Consider the following 19,447-nt stretch of genomic DNA (forward strand, 5'->3'; position numbering starts at 1 on the left):
CTACGCACTAGATGCTGATCTAAATACTTGACATCACAAGAAAAACCACATAGTAGATTCTATTATCCCCATTTTACAGAGACAAAAACAGACCCGGATATGTCAATTAACTTGCCCAGAGAAACAGCTAGAAAGCAGCAGAGCTGGGGTTTGAACCTGGCCAGTCTGACTTCAGAGCTTGAACTCTTAACTGCTACACTACAGGTCTTATTATTTAAGAAGATTAGGCACAGAGAGGCTACCTGACTAGCTGAAACTACTAGGTTTTGTCAACTAGTTAGGGAGGAAAGCTACCACCAAGGCCAAAGTCTGGCTATCTTAACCCTATGCTCTTTCTATTATCCTACATTGTTTACCAAGAGAAATTGACCTCTCCCGCTGAACTGGCAGATTATTTTGACCTTTTCCCTTTTTGACCTTTGTCACAAAGTTTCTGGGTCTTGATGCTCCCCGTCTGTGGAGCCTCCTACAACCCTTCACTAGGAGAGGTTGCAGGCCTCTATTTGGAGGAAAGAGATGATGACATCCATTATATCTCCAGCCAAATGTGTCCCATTTCCAAACAACCAATATCTCATAGCAGATCACACTGGCTTCATACACAGGCTCACTGAGCATACAGACTCCCGGGATGACCTGCCTAGGGCAAGCAGCAAGCAATGGTGGCACTGGGGCCTGGCTCCTCTGTGGAAGAGAGCGAGCAAGGGCAGAAAAACATATTGAAAAAGCAGTTGCTATAGCAGTCAGGTAGCAAGGTGACCTGCAGCTGTGAGATCCTCACTGTCAAGGCTGTATTAGACAATGATGCTCAAAAAACAAGATTTCTGTGTCTCTGCAAGAGGGCAAGACCCAAAGTCCAGCTCCTTCTATGCCGGGATGGTTAGGGGTGGAAGGATGCCGTGTATGGTACTATAGAGAGACAGTGAAGCGGGAGTCAGAAGGCCCATCTCTGCATCTATTGAGCTGTGTGACTGTGGGCAAGTTGCTTCCCCTCTCTGGGTCTCAGTTTGCTCATCTGGAAAAATGAGGAAGGAGATGATCTCAGAAGTTTCTTTTCCATTCTGACTTGGCATCACTCTGCCATTTCAACAACCTGGAAAAGTATTGCTAAAATAGTCTCTCCACATCTATAAGTCAACCAAAGAAGCAGCCAGCTAGAACCGAGGGAGAGAAGACTTAGATAAAACAAAAATGACCTTTGTAGAAGGTTGCAAGTTAGGTAATATATGGACAGGAGGCTTAAGTACCGTGCCTGGAGCATATATTATGCTCAGAAATGTTACAAGTATTACTACTACTCCTAACTTTCAGAGTGTACAGAGAACCAAGAATTATAATGAGCTCTTTCTCCTAAACTTAACTCTTTTTTGCCCATCAGACCCTGTTCCAGGTTTCTGGTGTGTAAAAGGTCTGAGGGGGACCCTAAATGAGCAGAGGCACCAATTGTCCTTCGTGTTGATGGACAGTTATGACTGGAAAGTGGGAACCCACCCCTCAAGGGAGAGTAAAGAGAAAATGTAAGTGAGAGGAGCCAGAATTGATCCTCAGTTCACTGCAAACTGACCGTGGAGAAGGGGGTTAAAAAGAACAACAGGTGCGGACAACAGTGTCCTTTACAAATTGTTTTTCAGTTCAGACCCAAAGCAGGGAGTAAGAAATTTGGGAAGATGATCGCAGTCTGGTTTCCACGTGGGTCCATCTGAGCAAACACGGCGCTGGCTGTGAGGTAAGGCCCAACACCGCTCAGCCAGGCAGGAGACCCTGGGACCCGGTGGGCTCCGCATTCTTCTCCACAAATAGAATGCAGCCTCAGCCTAAAGGTCACCCCTGACTTCCCAGGCCCAAGACAGCACCTCCCTGAGAACGCACCCGGGGAAGACAGCCGCAAGGCGGAGGGCCCATCCGTTCTCTTTGCTCACTGGCCAGAAACCCCACCAGCAAACGAGGAAACATGACCTTGGCTTGGTGCTAGCTTGCAGGGATATTCTGAAGAGGGCTGAACCGCAAAGTCCAGGGAGCTGCTGTGCAGGGGAATGGAAATCCAAGGGTAAAACCAGCCCCTTTCCTCAGGGGTCCGTGAGAGGAGAAGCACCCTCCTGAAGCAGCAGCCAGCAGCAGCAGCAGCCCAAGGGGCCAAGTGGAAAAGGGCTGAAGATAATAAGGCACTTATGCACATGACCCTCAGCAACATTCCTGCAAGGCACAGGGAACAGAGTGCAGCAACAGGCGTGCACACTCAAGTGCTTGGAACTTAAAATAGGAAACTCTTCACAAATGCAAAGCAACAAGGAACAAGAGGTGATAGAAAAGGACCCTTTGTCATAGTCTCCCCTCATTTCTAAGGGCTGCTGTTTGTTTTAGGAATGCCTCTAAGCCAGATCCTCCCAGGGATCCAGGATTATTACAGAAAACATGACTTTAGCCTCCTCAATTCCCTCAACTTCAAGACTAAGGAAGTGCCTATTTACCCACAATGCTTGGGAATATGTCTGGAGGCCTTACAATGGCCTTGCCGGGGTGGGGCACCCTAACCCCAAGGCTGTGAAATCATCTGACCAAGGCCTTGGCCCTAGGAGGCTACACTTAAAGGGGGCCTCCCTTGAGTGACTAGCCCCAGTTCTGAAAGAGCAGCTAGTCTTCAAAATGAGAGAGGTTTACCATATCCTGGAGACACTGGAAGAATTGTCTTTTTTTTTTTTCTTTCCTTTTTTTGTCCATTTGCTGACATGTCAGGCAAGGCACTGGTCTTTTAACCTGACTTTCTCCTCGGAGCTCTGGAACAGCCCTCTCTCCTCCAATAATTTCTTAACCCTGGGAACAGGCGGCACTTGAGAAAGTTGCACTCCCCTCAGTCAAAAGAAATCAACGCAAGAATAAAAACTAAATCCACGCACCTGTCTCTGCCCACCCCCAAACCACTCCTTTCATGCTTCTGTCATGTACTCACTGGTTTCCTAGGCTACCGATCTCAAGAGAGTTGGCATCACAGAGCCAGCCCATTGATGAAGAGCAGCAATAATTAAGCCCAGAGGCCCCCAGAAAGCCAAGCTTCCTACCAATGACAGCCATCCTCCAAATTCTTCAGAAAGGCCTGGGTGATTTAAGGTAACTTTCAAATTCCCCACAAAGCTGTCCTTAGGCCTCAAACAGCTAAGCAACCCTGCCCTGTGGAGATTACACGGGTGCCAACTTCATGGAACCAGTATTTGCCTACTACATGAAACTAAGATGCCAAGGAAGCTTCTCTTGGGTGAGATTCTTAAAGCTGCCTTCCTGGACCTAATCCCTATCATCTTATCCCAGCATCAGGCGCCAAAGCTCGCAGCAGAAGCAATAATGATAATGATGCTCATTATCATCATCACACATCACAGCAAAAATGAATGAATGTTTACTATGTGCCAGATATTATCTTAAGTGCTTTATTAGCATTTTCTCCCTTTTTTTTCTCATTTAATCATTACAAAAGCCCTGCAGGATAGGTATAATAATTATTCCATTTTACAAATGTGGAAACTAGGGGCCAGAGTTTGGTTAAGTAACTTGCCCAGGGCTACACAGCTAGTAGTAGGATGTGAACCTACCTGGATCTGCTTTTATCCAGTATGCCTTGAAATACATACTACTACTACGACAGTTGCCCCTCAGTATCCATGGGGGATTGGTTCCAGGACGCCCCACAGATACCAAAATCGATGGATGCTCAAGTCCCTTCTATAAAATAGTGTGGTATTTGCATGTGACCTAAGCACATGCTCTTGAATACTTTAAATCGTCTCTAGATTATTTATAATACCTAATACAATGCAAATGCTATGTAAATAGTCAGAAATACAACGTAAATGCGACATAGCTACTTGCCAGTGTACAGCAAATTCAAGTTTTGCACTTTCAAACTTTCTGGAATTTTTTCTTTCCCAAATTTTTGATCCATGGTTGGTTGAATCCACTGAAGTAGAGCCCACAGTTACAGAGGTCCGACTGTGCTGTGAAAAACTGCTAACATTTATTGAATGCTGACAATGACCCAGAACTTCTGCTAAATTAGGCTTGCTTTAAATTATTTAATTTAATCCCTACAATTGTCCCATTAGGTAGGTACTATTATTCCCATTTTACAGAGGAGTGAAACTGAAGTTCATAGCAGTTAAGTAACATGCCTAGGGTCAGATGGTGATGGAGCTCAGAAAATATGGTCCAAAATTCAATCCACTAAGCTGAACTTGCATTAGGAAAAGGAGGCATTTCTATTGCCCTACTTAACTCAGCTGGGTTCCCTGCTGTGTCCCAATCCAAACCCACAGGGTCCCAGGGAGAATTGCGCAAGTAAATGGCAATGAGGAAGCCTGTCTAGCGGATGAATCTGGGTAAAGAGGACCAAGACTCTTTCTAGAAGTCTCTCCTAGCCATTTTTCCCTCAACCTGATTTCTGAAGAAAGCACCTCACGTCCAGCAGCCTCTGCTAATACTCTGCCCAGAACATCTAATAAGTGTTTACCCAGGGCTCCCAGAGCCGTAGTTAAGGGCCTTAATGTGCAATCTGGCTCTGCGCCTTATTTAATCAGCACCTGAATGAAATGTCTCTTTGCTAGCAACAGCCTGAGCACAGGCAGAGTCTCTCTGCAAACACAGCTGGTCGATTGGCAAAGGTGATTCAATTCACAGGCAAAATACACCCTGAGTTTATACCACCACTGATGTGTGGAGATGGGGAGACTAGGGGCATCGGGATGGAATTAGAATGAGCTCATGCTTCCTTTCTCCTTTAGATAAATCTCACCTCTCCCTCTTCTACCCACCTAAACAGCTGCCCACAGGACATGGCTTGGACTGTTTCTGCCGGGTGGGCCAATCCTCTCTAACCTCCTGTCTCCTGCCATCTTGTCCCTTTCCTCAGAACCACCAGGCCCAGGACGAGACATCCTACCCTTCTTCCCTCTGGCATTTCCTCCAGCAGGTCCTATGAAGGCACCACGGCCAAGGGAGCAATTCCCCCAACCCTCCCCTTCGGGATCTCGGGCCGGCAACAGGTCTGAGTCCCATGACACACCACACACTGACCGAGCGTAAGCCATGCCCTGTTCAGCTGGCAGCTCTTTCCCAGGGAAAAAGCCGAGTCAACAGAGAGGACAGTGTCCAGAAGAGGAGGGGTCCACCCCGAGCCTTCGGATGTCACTGCTGCATCCAAGGACCTTGGGGGGAGGCTCTCCCTGGGGGTCTGCAAGCAGGGTAGCAAGACACTGACAACCCCAGTTCTCTGGGCAGGTGTGTGTGAGCAGGAGGGAGTCCAAAACCTGGCTAAGGAACATGGGAAAGGCCACCTGCTCAAAAACATTGCGATACACCCCACCAATCAGAGAGCAAGTAAGGGTTACAAGGCCCTTTTACAAATTCCTGCCCTCCTCTACCCCAGTTGAGTCTGAGCCATTCACACTTCAGTGTGAACCTCCTAAATGGAATTGCTTTCTTCCTGATCTCCTCGGGAATATGGCCTGGGGTACACTGGAAAGAAGCAAACCGGGATGGGGTGGGTCAGAGGAGAGACTTGGAAGCAGGGAAAAAGGAAGGAAAGAGAAAGGTAGAAGGACAGCATCCCACTTCACCAGTTCTATAGAGTATGAAAGTGAATATATGTGGTTAATGTGCGGCTGAGGCATTGGGCTGTACACCAGAAACTGACACATTGCAAACTGACTACCTCGATTAAAAAAAAAAAAACATTTCACCAGTTCTGCTGCGGACTTCAGTGGGGGCAGCAATCATCCTAAGAGCACTAAAAACCATCTTCCGGTGGCAAGTGGGATGCCTGCTATCTCATTTCCTGTATTTAATGTCTGCTCGCTCTCATCAGTATCCTGTGTGTCTGTTCCTGATAGTGTGGGCCCTCCTCGGGACAGCACAGAGAACATGATTCTCTGTCTCACAAGACCCCCATCAAGGATTCATGGGCAAATGAAGCTGTCTTATCAACAGGCCAGTGTCGAGGGAAAAATTCCTGACCCCGATGATAATACACGAATCACTCCAGGTAATAGCTGGGATGCTTTCCTGTGAAAGAGGAAGCAATTCTGTGCTTTCGCATGTATTGTTTCCTATGCCCAGAATCCCCTTTCTTCCTGCAATACCCAGCAAACCCCTACTCGTTTGTACAGACGGGTTCATTGAGCACCTACTCTGAGGCAGGCCCTGTTAGAGGCACTAGAATAGAAAACAAGACAAACAAGGGCCCCTGCTCTCAAAGATCTAACACGTGTCCTTCGTGAGTCCAATGTCACCTCTTTTAGGAAGCTTTCCTTCATTGCACTAGGGAAAAAAGAAAAAACAGACCCGCTGTCCTCTCTGCTTTGTTCAAATTTGTTACCATACATGTCATGTTGTAATTTAGTTGATCTTTCTTCTTGCCTGTCTCACTCAACTGTGAGCAATAGGAGGGCAAAAATGTTTCTTACTTATCTTTGAATCTCCAGTGCCTGGCATAACGTTTGATGTACAGTAGGCTTTGGATAAATGTTTGCTGAATGGATGCAAGAATGAATACATTCCTGTGACCATATAAAATAAGAGTCCTGCAAACAGAGAGTTAGCATGCAATAACTCTGTGTCGAGACTTCCTTCCATTAGTTTCCAAAGATCTCAGAGACTGGAAGCATGGGAAGGGAGTGCAGAACTACTGGAAGGTGATGAAGGACACCTGGCCGAAATCCCCCACTGACACAACTCCTAGGCACCCAACAAGCCACTGGAACTCTAAAGCTACCTTCAAGTCCACCTCACAATAGCTCGGGGCCCTCAACCATCAACTTCAGCCACATTATCTAACACTGACATAAACACTGAGGCGCTGCCAGAAGACTAAATGCCCTGCCCACAGGCCACCCAGAATCACGCCAGTCAGGAACCAACTTCCTGCTTCACACATCAGCCATGAGAAATGACTCTCGAAGTGGGGTCTAATGCTCACTGGCATCAGAGTCACTTGGGAGCTTATAATAAATGCAGATTCCTGGGAGGGTGGGTATAGGTCAGTGGTAAAGTCCATGCTTAGCATGCACTAGGTCCTGGGTTCAATCCCCAGTACTGCCATCAAAAAATAAATACATAAACCTAATTACCTACCCCCCACCAAAAAAATGCAGATTCTTGACCTCACCCTATAGACCCTACACTTACTCAGACTCCCTGAATAGAGAGCCAGGCATCTGCATTAGAACAAGCTTCCAAGGGAATCTTTCACAAAGAAAGCTGGAGAATCTCTGCGCTGCACAGCCAGGGTCTCTTCAGGTCCCCTCAGCCAGTTACTCACAGAAGGCGCTCTCAGTTTAACAAAAGACCATGGACGTGCCAATAACTCGATGGGGGTGGGGGAGTCCTTTCACAATGTATGCATACATCAAATCATCACGTTGTGCACTTTTAATATCTTACAATTTTCTTTGTCAATCATACCTCACAAAGCTGAAAAAAAGTTTGAAAAGAAAAAAAAAGGTATGAAAGACCAGAAGTTGAGAAGCCTTGCAGAGGGTATTTCAATGAGGTAGGGTGACAATGAGCTACCCATTGAAAAATACAAAAGGGGAGAAAGAGATGGAAAGTGAGTCACCAGCCTAGTATTTTTTAATGTGTCTGATATTAAAGAAGGAAAAGAAGAAAGTAGACATTTCCAGATGTCTAACGGAGGAATTTAAGATCAACATCCAACAGAATAATTTCCTCATTGCAACGAAAGCGAGCAGATACTTTGGGCAGAGTGGGCTGTTCTTCCTAATAACCAGCTCTTTGTGATGGAAATTCAACAAAAAGATGTGTGAGCTGGAGGCGAAACCACCTCTCTCCTCTGGCTATTTCAAAAAACAGACAGGAGGTTCTCTTAATAGGCACAAGAGACCTAGGAAAGGCGCCCACTAGACCTCAAGGGAACACAGGCAGAAACACCAGAGGGGATAAGGGGAAGAAAAAAGTCAGCTCTGTCAGTCAGTCAGAAAGTATTATCCAGGTGCACATTAAACAATGAATGTGCATGTACGGTATTGTATTAAGCTCTGCAAGGAGTTACAGAGGGGAAAAAAAAACTACTTCTTTCCTTAAAGAAAAGTGTTCACACTGATGATGAAGAATGAACAAACATGCAAAAACAAGCAACGCAGTCAAACACAGAACTACCTACATGTATACAAAGGCATCAGTTAAACTACCGGAATAGTCCGAGGAACGTTCAGAGGGTCAGGAAAGGAGAACAAAAGGCATTACTGGAATGAGTAGAATAACTGGGGAGTCAAGTCAAGGTCATCCGGAAAGTTTCACAGAGGAGAATCTTCAGGAAGATCTACAGAGGGGAAGAACCCTTGACAAATCCTACGAAGACGGCAATGAAGGAGGCACATCCATGGCAAAGAGACAAAAATCCAGGGAGCCTGTGGATCACCCCCTGAGTAGGAGCCAGCCACATACTGTTCCTTAATAGCAAGCTCCATGCTGGGTTGTATTAACAGGTGCTCGGGAGGAAAGGCTGGGAAGGAAATCTTTCCTCTCTGCTAGGGGTGGGCTGTACCTCTAAGAGTCCCAGAGTCCAGGTTTATAGGCTGTGCATGAGACGGGTATGTAGGCACAGGCGTGGAGCCAGAGAAAAGCAACAGAAATGATTAGAGGAATGGACTCTAACAGCTATCGAGAAAGGTGAAAAGGAGTTGAGGTTTGCCAGTTTCTGAGTTAGAGGTAAAAATCTCTTGGCCATCTGCCAGCTCTGATCAGCTGTGCCCAGCTTCTCTGTTTAAGTGACCACAGAGTTATGCAGAAGATTAAAATGCTTTGTTTCCATGTGGCCCATTTCAGAGAGAGGATGGAGACAGGAAAAGGTTAAATAATTTGCTCAGGTTCCCTAGCAAAACTGGCATCATAATTTTAAATCCCAGGGCTCTCTGTGGGTTGTTTAATCCACCCATCCACACCACTTCTCTTTATAATGGATGCCCTCAAAAGACTGTAACAGTGAAAGATGGGAAAATTCTCTGCAAATGTCCTTGGGTGGGGGAATAAAACAAACTAAAAAGGGATGTCATGCCTCACTGCTGAGGCCCATATAAACATCATCCCCTTTGACCCCGCGGACTGATGACATAGGACACTGTCCATCTGATAAGCTGTCAGCAGATGGCTGGATCCCTCATTGTACCCATTACTCACCAACGTCAACCACAAGCAGGAGCAGTTATCAGTGCTCCAGACAACAGATGGGAATGAGGAGGTGTGGCTGGTCTGAAGTCAAGGAGGCGGGGGACAAAAAGCCTAGTTCTCAAATCTATCAGGTTTTCTCTAAAACAAATTCACCACAGAGCAAACAGAACAGATCAGTGTTCCAAAAGGTGTCACAAAAAGCTCAGGACCGTTTTAACATGTGCCATGCTACACTTTGAGCAAAGAGGGAAAACAGAAGAAAATAAACAGGGCCAAAAGCAGGTTAGCCGTATTTGGTGGGAACCAGACTCCTGATATATTGTAAAGAAGATAGAAAAACAAAATAGCAATGGCGACTCTCAAAAAGGATGGGGCTCACTCGGTATTACAGGCTAAAAACCAGAGGCCTGGGGCTCCGGAGTCAATAGCATCAATTGCTACTTGTCAAATGCCCAGCCAGGATCCTGCCTGCCTGATGTGCACAGACGAGGAGGGTTAAACGGCATCTGTTGGGTCCCACTAAGTTCAGCGCCCAATCAGGAGATGTTGGCACAGACATATATGGAACCAACCAGAAGTGGACAATTAGACAAGGCGCCCAACATGTGATCTTTTTGTTAAGTTCCTAAGACAGAGACAGTATAACTGAACGCAAAGGAGATAAAGGCCACTAATTCGAGACCACCAGTCTCTACAGATGCAACCATTCAAACTGTCTGACATTTTAACCCTTCTGCTGAAAAATTGTAGATTTAGGGACTTAAACAGCTATGAGAATCTCTTCCTGCTAAAGCCCACTGTGGTAGCTTGGTTCTAAAGCCACCTCTGCCACTAACTTGCTGGGTGATTTTTCTGGTAAACAGCATAGTCACTCAGTAAATTCATTCCCTGTCACCCATACCTGCCAAAATAATTCGAACAAGGGGACTAGCCAGGTTTGAACAAATACTCGTTGATGTCATGTGTAAACACCGCTGATATTCAGCAAGGCGTTTAACAACAGTGTGTTAATCTTGCTTCTTGCTGATCCCAGAACCCTTAAGCATCACCCGCTTGAGCTCAGATGTGAGCCAGTGCTGCTTCAATCCTACAAACCTCTATCGGCCCCCAGATGCCAGCACCCTTGAGATACCAGATGAGACCAAAAAGAAACCCAACAGCAGGAATATTCATCCAGAACAGAACACAGACACAAGAACTGCCCTACCTTATGCTTCCTTCTAAGGCTGGCCATCACCCAGAGCAGCATGGCTATGACAAGGGTCTGTGTAACAAGGCCTTGGGAATAAATCCTTTACAGACTGAAACATGGGAAGTAAGGAGACCAACCAATTTCCCTCCAACTCTTCCACTTCCTGGCCTAAAGCAATACTGCCTTGTTAGAAACTTAAACTGACTCTGAGGAGCAAGGCCTTTCTATAAAGCCCTAACTGAGTCATCCTGTTGAGAGACAGGCATCAGAAATATCTTTGCTAAGCTCCCCCTTTCATTTCAGCTAGTGTCTCCCTTTCCTTATCAGGACCTCTGAACGCCACAGAATTGACTGCCATAACATAGCCGAACTCAGCTAATTCACTTGCCAAAGCTTTTCTTTGTACTCAACATCCCCTTTGGAATACACACAGTCATGGGAAGCACTTTAATATCTCTTTCTCCAGGCTCAAGCTTATCGAGCACCACCCTAAATTAACATGATGCATCCAAAGTGTCTTACCAACAGTTAAGGGCCAGATCAATGTAAAGTATCATTACCCATACTTGCTATCATTAGTCATTGCTTTAACCAAATCAGAAAATTGTTTCCAACTATCTGTTGTTAAATTTCTTTTAAGAGAACTCACAGTAACTTTTAAAAATCCAGACATCCCTGCTTCCCAGGAAGAGCCATAGGTAAGGTATGGAATGTTGGACTCTTCAGAGGCTAGATTCCTCCAGGCCAGAAGTTTCTATTTAAATAACATAAAACATTGACTTTGGAGTAAAGGGCAAAGCAGTACAATCGTGCTGGGGCTCAAGAAGTCCTCAGCATGACTCTGTTCTTTGTCCCCACCCTCTAGCTTCAGTGTTTAAGCTAAGCACAGGACAACAGAAAAAGCACAGGTGACAGGAATCTGACCCTAGTCCCCCAAACACCCAAGGGCCAACATCATGTACCTGTGTCCCCAAGGGTGCCCTGGTCAGGTTCACTTTACTAGGAAGACACAGGGAGCAAAAGATAATAAACAAGGGTGAAAAGATTAACAAGGTCACCTGACCTGGACAAGGAAGCCAAAAGCATTTCTAGAATAACTCTCCATGGCATCCCCGGCCACTGCTTATGGAGAAAATCACAGGACACATAGACTGTCAAGAGCTAGGAATTGCAACTCTGCCCCATTTTGCAGATGGGAAAACTGAGACCCAGGAAAAGTACTTTCCCCAAAGTCATACAACTATTTAAAGCCAGAACGAAGTCTCTAGAATCTTCTAAAAGCCTCTAAAAAAACCTTTCCACTAAAAACCACGATACTGCCAGCTTTGACATCACACCAGTAGCAGCACCAGTCAGGCTGAAATTAGTCCTTTGTTGACCTTCCAGATATGTGGTTGTCAGAGGCCTCAAGACCCCTTTGTTGAAGAGGCACCCTCTGACCCTCACCACCTGCCATCCTAAAAAAGCACTCCTGTCTGAGAGCCTCACACAGCAGTGGCTGAGATGCGTTGTTTCCTTTCATTAACAAAAAGCCCATTCATTAAAAAAAGAAAGAAAGAAGACAGGCTCAAATTTACACAGAAGGTCTAGCTGGGAGAGCCCTGGGCTTCCTGTGAATGGCATCACTTCCAAAGAAGCCCTCTTTAAAAAAAAAAAAAACTACCCACTCCAGTCCTGCTGGATGCTTATAGCCATCCAATCAATAAGAGCTTCTTTATTCCAAAGCTATCCACACCTCCTTGCCACATCTACAAGACTGAAAGGGGTTTGTGGCCATTCAGCACATTTTACAGATTGGGAGACTGAGGCCAGGAACCTGCCATCAAAGGAGTTCCTCAAACAGAAAGCCAGCAAGTATCTGAGCCACAAGTAGGCGGCGCCATGCTGATCCCCGCAGAGACTGCCCTGCCATTCCGCAAACAGCTTGCAACCCCAAAGAGGGTGGGTTAGCTTTCCAACTCAGACGCTAATTCATCTTTTGGCTGCAGGCAGGCAACCTCCCATCCCTGGGACCAGCCGGGCCTGTAAAATGGAGATAAGCATCTCAACCTCCTCCCCCACAGGGTTGTCTCCTGAGAATAACCCACAAATATAAAAGCAATACAGATACTAATGACAAGTTTCAAAACTGTCCCTGAATAAAACACGCCAGGTTTTCCGAAGCCTGAAACCTAAAAAAGATTTTTCCCCCCTTTCTCCTCTTCCTCCTCCTCCGTGATTTTATAGTTTTAGAACATCTCTCCACACAGGCTGAGTACAGAAAGACAGTTTCCCTCTTGGTCCTCACCCAGATTATTTTTATGTATCTGGCAACTTTCCCTTTCAATCTCATTTCTTTTTCTTAGCACCGCTAATGGGAGGTAAAGAAATCAGCTCGCTGGGCGGCCCTGGACCATGACCTCGGGAGACAGAATAAGAGTAGGAAGATGGAGAGGTTCGCAGAAAATAAATACCCTCTCATCATGGACAGAGAAAGTTCACAAGTCATCCTGGGGTGTGTTTCATAGTGCCACTTAGTAGGAGCTTGATGCTGCTCCAGTACCTCGCAACTCAAAGGCAGACACCTCAGCCTAAGAGCATAAATTCCCAAATGAAAGAGTCATTAAGAGAAACCTGTAAAAGTATTTCCCCAAAGCAGCACCGTAAAGACCAAGCACCTTATGTGACCACCCCCAGGAAAGAATGTCACCAGGCTTCTGGGAAATTAACTGTGGCAGAGTGAATGGAGGGCTGGCCATGGTCCCCAGATTCAGAAAGGGCCACCTGGCTGGGGCTGGACTTCCAGCTTGTGAAAGGCCAGGGCAGGTCGGGAGGGGAGGGGCTGCCGGCCTGAGTGCCAGTCTTTCCTAGGGCTCACGTCCACTGTGGGGCTGACGCACTGTGCCAAGGTAGAAGAAAGCCAAATCTGAAATCCACACAAAAACAGCCACTCGTTGGAAAATCATTTTTAAGGGTCCCACTTCCCGCAGTGATGAGGTGCTCTACACTGCCAAGTGTCCTGAGCACACAAATGACTCTGATTGCTGAGGCTGCCCCGGGGAAGGGGAAAAAGTCAACGGACTCACATGCATCATGGTGACCAGGTGACAGGGGTTGAGCAGGTAGATGACGGTCTTGGTGGCGAACTTAAAGCCCACCTCCACCCCGAAGGTCAGGCACAGGGCTACTAAGAGCAGATTCTTGCTCAGGCTCTCTTTGCCTTCCTCTGGCCGCTGGGTCACCTGCTCTGGCTGGCAGCCACGGCCACCCCTACCGTCCTCCTTCGTCTGCCTCAGGATGTGCCGCAGGGCCACCAGGATCTCCAACAGGGCCAGGGTCAGGACCACCACACTTTCCAGCAGCCGCTGCTGCCAAGAGAGGAAGGCAGCACAGTCGGGGCCCCCATTGCCTGCAAAGCTGGGGTCCACGCCCCCATAGAGCCAGTCCAGGAGACTTTGGTAGCTATACCGGGACATGATGCAAAGTGGTTCCCCTCGACCACCGTGCAGGAAGCAAGAGCGAGATGGAACACAAGCCCAGAGGGTGGCCCGGGTGGTGGAACATGTACGGAGGGCACACCCCCGCACCCGCACCCCCCTCCAGACACCGGGTCACCTATGGCAGGGGACAGGAAGCTACACGCGAGGCCCGGGGCAAAGTGCTGGCTCTAACTTGTCCCCACGGCTGTCTGGGGAGCCCCCCGCGCTTCTCCAGTGGCCACCAACGAGGCAGGGTGGAAACGAGCCGTTGGCCAATCTAAAAGGAAGGAGAGGAAAAAAAAAAAAGGTCTCAAAGAGGCAGTTGCATCGGGAATTACGAAGCGGGGAGGGGTAACTAGCGAGGGAAGAAAAGGGGAACAGGGGCAGTGGCGAAACAAGCAGGGGTCAGGGGAAGTCGGAGGTCGGGAAGGTCAGGGCGAGGGCCGAGGGAACCCGGCAGCGCGGCGGGAGCGAACCGGGGGGCGACAGCGAGGGAACACGCGGAGGCCGGGCGGGGAGCTGGCGGGGCCGGGCGGGCGGGGAGGGCGACGGGGCTGGCGGGGACGCCGGATTCCTCGTCTCACGCACTCGCCACAGGGGGATCGCTTACTCCTGCAACCGCGTGGCCGTCTCTGCCCCCAGCGAACAACTTCGCCGCCGACGGGCCCCTCCGAGCCAATTTAGATCCGTCCCGGTCCAGCCTCCCGCCCCCGGGTACACCCCCGAGCCCCCAGCTCCACCTCCCGGCCCCAGACGCCCGCCCTCCGGGCAGCACCTCCCCCAGCCCGCGGCCCGCCCGGGACCTGCCCCCCTCGCGCGGGCAGCGGCGGGAGGAAGCCGGGAGGGAGGGAGACAGGGAGGGAAGGCGGGCGGGAGGCCGGGCCAGCCGGGGGCCGGGCTCCGGGCGGCCCCCTCCCTCCGCCCCGGCGCCGCATCTTCCCGCGCCTCCCGCCTGGCCCCGGGAACGGGCCGCCGCGCCCCTCGAGGCTCCACTCACCGGCAGCTCGGCCCGCGGCCCCGGCTCGGGCGTCAGCTCGGCTCCCCGCGCCCCAGCGCTCGACTCCCCTGGCGGCCGCCGCGGCCGCCGCGCAGGGCTCCTCCTCCCCGTCTTCCTCCCCTTGCAGCGGCCGCACTCGCTTCCTCCTTCTTCCCCTCCCTCTCTCCTCCCCCTCGCCGCCGCTGCCGCCGCCGCCGCCGCCGCCGCCTACCCACTCCGGTCCGGCTCGGCCCCGCGCCCCCCCACCCAACACGCCCTGGGGCCGCGGCCACCCCGCCTCCCCTCCGCCCCTCTCCGGCCTCCCTCGCTCCCCCCGCCGCTCCCACCCTCCGCACCTCCCACCCTCCGGCTTTTCGCTTCGCCCTCCCCCTCCCTCCCCCGGGCGCAGTCCCCGCCTCCTTCCCCTCCTCCCCGGCCTGCCTCCAATTCCGCACTCGCCCAGCGTGCCCGCGTGCAGAGCCACCTTCCTTCACCACGCTCTACGGGATTTGCCTCCTCCGGGAAGCCGTTTGGACTGACTCCGCCTCCTGCGACCCGGTTCTCCAGGGCCCTTCTGTGTACACCGAGCACCCAGTAGGCGCTTAGCCGGCCCTCGCTGAGTTCTTCGGGGAATGGACAGGCCCGTCTAGTGATGAGTGGCTGGGCCAGCTTGGCTTTGGGGGCTTTGCCGGGTATGGCCTTCTACTCTTTGCGTCTCCTCCTGTCCGTCCTGAAACAACCGACTTGTGCCGGGCCAGGCCGGCGTCTGCTCTCACCTTTCGAGCCACAGCCCTACTCTCCGCTTCAGTCCTGAGGACGAGGCTTCTTTTCCTACTTTGCCCCGCTCTTCCCTCTCCCGCTCTACTCCGGTGTTTGTCTCTAGCCTTCGGCCACACGACCCCACCCCTGCCCTCCTGCTCCCCTTTCTCCGGCCACGCCTTCTATCTCCATCGTACTCTAGCTGGAGGAAAAGAAGCTTCCCCTGACTTCTTTCCCTCCTCCCTCCCTGTGACGGAGCAGCTGTTTCCCAACCTGCACTTGGCCCAGAGTCCTGCCACCGAAAGGCTAGCCAGGACCCTGTGGATGTGGAGGGGCCCAAGCATTGGATGAGGGCCGCTGATAGAAACAGGGCCCCCTCTCCCCTGCCGCTTTCTACCCAGAGACTGGGGTTTGCTTTTCTTTGGGAAGGAAACAGGAAAAAGACTTTCTCAGGCTCCACCTCGTGTTGGTTTAATATTTATTGAAGACTCACAAAGAGGAGAATATCCAGAAAACCACAGTTAGGTACCTTGCCTGGGGAACACTTTCTGCTATTGGCTGTAAGCCAGACTCAAAACATAAAATACAGTCTCCTGTATTATCAGGCCATTGTCCTATCCTTTCTAAATCTAGTTTTCCCCACAAATATAGCCTCAGTGCCAGGTAGCCTTGTCTGATTCCAAGCTTTGTATGGCATCTACCAAGGACCTGATGCTCTTAAAGTGCTAATTAATAAAGAACAACAACAAACAAGAATTGATTCGGCTGCTCGCTTATTCAGTTCATTCTCCCTAGGTGTTTTTTTAAGTCCTCTGCACTGTGACATTAAAGATAAATCTGTGGAACTGCTGGCAATGACTGCAGCATGAGACCTCAAGTTTCTATCTTCTAGGAAGTAAGAATGAGTGTATAGCACTCAGTAAAAGGCATTATTCATCCATGCCGAACTTCCTGTTGGGAATTTGGCCTAGAGGGTCCTGTGTGTGCAAAACAACTGTTTAGTGACTTTAGCCAAGCAGCTTCCTCGCCTGGGGCACAAATTCCTCTTTTTCAAAGGTAGAATAGCCAAGTGTTTTGACACCTGGATTCTAATTCCGTGTATGCCATTTACTTGCTTTGTCACCTTGGGCAATTTACCTCCCAGTGCCTTCATTTCCATCTATCAACTGAAGGATTATCAATTATCTATTATTTTAGCTCCCAGGATTATGCACGTTTAAATGAGTTGCATTATGTAGCACATTAGGTAGTATCTGGTGCATAAAACATGCTCAATAAATGTTATCTTCATCCAGTTCTGCACACACAGTCGCATTCAGTGCCCTCCTCCACATATGCATAAACAATCCTACCCAGCCTTCAAAGCCCACGTGCGATGGCACTCTCCCCAACCCCCAACCCCAGCTCCCAGAGCTCTCTCCCTCCTCTGAACTTCACCAGCAGTTACTGCCTGCACTACGCATTTTATTCTGAATCACAGACTGCCTTCCATTGTTCTCTCATTGTTAGTTCTGTCTCCCACACTCAGATCTTTGACAGCAGGGATGAGTCTTCATCTTTTCTAAACCCCCCTCAGCACCTAGCAGAGTGGCAAACATAGTAGGCACCAGGCTGATACTGGGAGGGTGTGGTCCCCCTAGGTAAAAGGCAAACCATGATTGAGGTGAAGTGGTGGGTCAGATTTCAGAACCTTAAAAAGCTTCAGACAAATGTCCTGATCATTTTCTTGCTGGGACACGGGCCAGAGGCTTCTTGTCTCCAAACAGTAACAAGAGCAAATGAACTGGATTTTTTAAGTAAAACCTTGAAGCACACTGAAAAGGGAATCTAGACCTTGGGGAAAGTCATAGCTCCATGCTTCCATGTACTGAGGTACGATGAGGGGGTGGACTAGAATAGTTTCTAAGAGTCCCTGATTCTAGGAACTCAGCCTTCCAGCCTTTGATCCAAGTCATGTTTGAATCTCAAGGCAGAAAGCAGATCTAACTGGTTTGGTGATCTGAGCCTTGTTGAAACAGTACCCTAAATTCTTTTGTCCAAAGTACCTTCCCAGCTATGAACTCAGCTGACTTCCTCCTAAGGGGTGCAAAGATCAGAACTTATCTCTGTCAGACTGCGACAGGAAGAGGGCAGGGCACAGCCATTCAAGGAACAACACAGCAATTAACAGCAGGATGGCTGACGATTCAACCCCCAGTAGGCCTTGAGGCTCAAGATGGTGGGAGATTAGACTTCTAGTAGACCTTGAACTTCATTATATGCCTATTGTAATATATTAACATGCCCACAAGCGCTAGTCCCAAGGCTAGCCACAAAAGGTCAAAGAGTGGGAAATGGCCAACTTCCTGGGAATCCCAGCCCCTTCCCCAGGCTAGTTAGACTGGTCCTTCCACTTACTAGCATATGAAGCTACCAAGCCCATAAAAACTGGCAACACTGCCCCTCACAGCCGCCTCTCTCCCTCTTTGGAGACGGACCGCACTCTGTCTGTGGAATGTGTACCTACTTTGACTCTAATCTGAGCACCCAACCCCACTCCTCATGGCATTTTTCTTGCCTTTTGATGTATCTCTAAATAAATCTACCTTTACTCAACTGTGGCTCGCTCTTGAATTTCCTGTGCAAAGCCAAGGACCCACACTTGGCGGGGCACGTCCCAGGGGCTCAACTGAAGCCTGGGACACGGCCTTTCTCACGCCTCACATCTGTTTTTCCTGCATCAATACCACAGACAAATGGGCTCAGAAAGGTGAAGTGACTTGCCTAAGATCATACCAGTTCTTGGCAGAACAAGGGCTAGAATTTGGGTTCAACAGCAGAGGCCAGAGCAAGCTTGTTCATTGACTTGGCCATCTGACCTTTTCTCCTCCTGTGCTTTATATTCTTTGAATCCACTCCTGTCCTACCCACAGTCTAACCTGAAAGTCAAATGCATGCATGATCACCCACAAGCGAAAAACAGTGCACAATCCCAATATTATATGAAGAGTTATTAGTAAAAACAAGCTGCATGTGTATGGGGGAGAATGAAGAAAGAGGCCTTTGTCTTGATCTGAGTATTTGCTTACTGCTTCTTTCCCCCCCACCCCATTCAATCAACACCAGAATTCATTCCACAATTATTTCCTGAGTTTCTATTATGTGCCTAGGAATATGCTAGACAAGTGGGCAATCTCTGCCTTCAAGGAACTTAAAATCTAGCTAGGGAGACCAGACCAACAAACAAAGATTAGATAACAACACAGGAAAGAGGTGTAAATACAAACTAAGTAGGTAAAAGCTGCGGCCACAAGGGCAAATCTTGCATATTTCAAGTGAGCTGCACAGGCAGCGAGGGTAAGAAGAATTTCATAGTTGAACATCAGGCAAAACTCATCTGTGGAGGGAAAGGTCCGCCCGGTAATGAAGGGAAACAGAATTTGTCACCCTGATACAGGAAAATCGGATATGGGGCGTCAGGAGAGGTGTATCCTATGCCTCAGTTGAGCCCCTGGGATGTGACCCACCAAGTGTGGGTCCTTGGCTTCGTGCAGGAAAGAATTCAAGAGCGAGCCACAGTTGAGTAAAGGTAGATTTATTTAGAGCGATACATACTGCATAGAGTGCAGGCTGTTTCAGAAGGCAAGAGAAAGGCCATGAGGTGTGGGGTTGGGTGCTCAGATTAGAGTCAAAGTAGGTACACATTCCACAGACAGAGTGCGGTCCGTCTCCAAAGAGGGAGAGAGGCGGCTGTGAGGGGCAGTGTTGCCAGTTTTTATGGGCTTGGTAGCTTCATATGCTAGTAAGTGGAAGGACCAGTCTAACTAGCCTGGGGAAGGGGCTGGGATTCCCAGGAAGTTGGCCATTTCCCACTCTTTGACCTTTTGTGGCTAGCCTTGGGACTAGCGCTTG

General features: G+C 49.1%; 1 protein-coding gene across 7 annotated transcripts in view; it reads right to left on the reverse strand.

Annotated features, from left to right (window-relative positions):
• The window catches only part of TMEM164 (transmembrane protein 164), a 148,352-nt gene extending 132,700 nt beyond the window's left edge, over nucleotides 1-15,652 (reverse strand). For 2 of the 7 annotated variants that reach the window (XM_072956810.1, XM_072956814.1), the window contains exons 1-2: nucleotides 14,410-14,567; nucleotides 13,429-14,098 (exon numbers count right to left, since the gene is read on the reverse strand). In XM_072956810.1, coding sequence (XP_072812911.1) covers nucleotides 13,429-13,818 — 390 coding nt within the window. In that variant the 5' untranslated portion in view covers nucleotides 13,819-14,098; nucleotides 14,410-14,567. Of the gene's footprint in view, nucleotides 1-13,428; nucleotides 14,099-14,409; nucleotides 14,568-14,818; nucleotides 14,978-15,573 lie in introns of those variants that run through there. The other 5 variants (XM_072956812.1, XM_072956811.1, XM_072956815.1 and 2 more) reach the window with 5 other exon arrangements.
• Between the last annotated feature and the right edge of the window lie 3,795 nt (nucleotides 15,653-19,447).

Source organism: Vicugna pacos, chromosome X (genome assembly GCF_048564905.1).
Source record: "Vicugna pacos chromosome X, VicPac4, whole genome shotgun sequence".
Lineage (NCBI taxonomy): Eukaryota > Metazoa > Chordata > Mammalia > Artiodactyla > Camelidae > Vicugna > Vicugna pacos.